We start from the raw sequence: 2,004 nt of genomic DNA on the forward strand, positions 1-2,004 counted from the left end.
CAAGAGAATACGCTACGTGAAAGAATTCAACAATGTAAGATTCCCGGATATCAGACACCGAGGAAAGAAGATCAGAAATGACATGGATTTCCCCTTCTAGGCCGAGATCAATGAGAAGAGCATTGGATGTAGGCTAATGTTCATATCAAAAATAGTCAACAAGCGAATCCGTTCTAGTTGTCCTTTGAAGTAAGAAAGTAGTTGCTTTGTCGCTGTGGCCGACGCTTAGGAAAAAACAAGTCGATGAAGGGGAATCCTTTCTTGACTCCCCGCTGTTCTTAGGACTATTCTCTCGCTTTTGAACTGACCATTCATTCCGACCCTTGTCTTGTGGGATGTGAGATATCCTTCTCCTCATTTCTACTATCGGATAGGAAGAAAGAGTGAAGTCAAAACCGACCCTCACCTTTTAATTTAAAAGGATAGTTTTCTTATTTATAAAAACAATAAAGAACAAAACCATCTTGCGAGCACTGAATGAAGCGCACGTCCCTGGTTCAATCTCTACTGAGAAATTTTCTGATGTAGTTGGTGCTAGCCTCTAATCAAATCTCTTTCATTGACGAGGAGTTGACTGAAGATGGACGAGGCTTTTATCCCTCTGCACATTGCGATGACGTCAAATGGAATGATTGTAGGAAGGGTCCTGATTGATAATGGGTCGGCCTTAAATATCTGTCCTTTGCTCAACCGTCTGCGCATTGATCAGCGCAGGCTGAGATCAACCAGCTGTTGAATTTGATCATCAACACCTTCTACAGCAACAAGGAGATCTTTCTTCGGGAGCTAATCAGCAATGCATCAGATGCTTTGGATAAGATACGCTTTGAGAACTTGACTGACAAGAGCAAGCTGGATGCCCAACCTGAGCTCTTCATCCATATTGTCCCAGACCTTGCAATTGTTCCGAGATTGTTCACCAAGTCAGCCTTGGGAATCAAGCGAAGTAGGCAGCCTCATTTACAGAGGGAGGTATGAAATTCGCTTTCCAAAGACGTAGTTGGAGTCACTCTACAGCCGGCTACGAGGAACGGGTCAATTCATCAGGCTCATGCCAATTCAAGCAGGTGTCGGACTCATAAGATGTAATTAAATCAAGAAGAGCATATACTAAGCTAACTCAACTGCCAAAGCAACTATTCGAAAGTCAGCAAGAACTAAGACAAAAACACAGGTCTGAATACCGTAGAGTAAGAAAGGCAGCCTTGCGGTGAGGAACCTTACATCATTAAGTGTGCGAGGGCAGGAACCCACTGAAGAGTCAAGAATTCCCTCTCCCGAGAGAGACAATACGCTACAAAAGATCAAGAACTGCTAACTTTATAGGTTTTTATTCCTCAGTTCGATGCATAGGTTTCGCCTAGGGTGGACTGATCGATCGGCCTTTATGGAGACCTAGCTGCCTAGTAGGGTAGCTTCTTTGCTATCAGATAGGCTGATGCCGCCGCAACGTAGGGAATATTAGACATACCTTTAATCCCAAGAGATGAAGGACCCCGCGGCTTGGTGCTTTGCCGAGAGCGATCCTACGGGCTTCGTCCTTTCGTATTCCTGCTATAGAAAGCGCGCATAATTCTATTTATTGGCTACCTGCGGCATTCTCATTAAGTAAAAAGCTTAAAAAAGCCGGTTACAGTGCTCCCTTGCTTTGGTTGGATAAGGCCAAGGGGAAGACTCTTTCCTTCTATGGACCGATCGGAAATGTGGTGTGGTCTGCGGAGGATGAAGACTCAGAAGACGCAACACTCTATCGTTGAATTGTCGTCAACATCCCTAATCCTTTCCTTTGAGCAGCTTTTTCTTTCAGTAGCGCACAAGGCTCGATGTAATTGACCTCTTCCTCTATCGATTCATGTTGGAGTAGCTCACTAGTCTAAGCTTGGTTAGCGGATTTTCCGATGGATGAAGAAATCCCAGTTCTGAGAAAGATGCTTTGACCCGCCATTACTAGCTTAGGGTCTTAGAATTCCTCCATCATTCAATAGAGTTAGCAGTGCCAGTATA

At 44.4% G+C, this 2,004-nt stretch overlaps 1 protein-coding gene across 1 annotated transcript; it reads left to right on the top strand.

Annotated features, from left to right (window-relative positions):
• The first annotated feature begins 580 nt into the window (after positions 1-580).
• Positions 581-1,757, top strand: LOC105179913 (heat shock protein 81-1-like). Its single transcript, XM_011103573.1, has 3 exons — positions 581-634; positions 715-972; positions 1,662-1,757. The coding sequence occupies exons 1-3, from the start codon at positions 581-583 to the stop codon at positions 1,755-1,757; spliced, it is 408 nt and encodes a 135-aa protein (XP_011101875.1).
• The last annotated feature ends 247 nt before the right edge of the window (positions 1,758-2,004 follow it).

Source organism: Sesamum indicum, unplaced genomic scaffold, assembly GCF_000512975.1.
Source record: "Sesamum indicum cultivar Zhongzhi No. 13 unplaced genomic scaffold, S_indicum_v1.0 scaffold00237, whole genome shotgun sequence".
Taxonomy (NCBI): Eukaryota; Viridiplantae; Streptophyta; class Magnoliopsida; order Lamiales; family Pedaliaceae; genus Sesamum; species Sesamum indicum.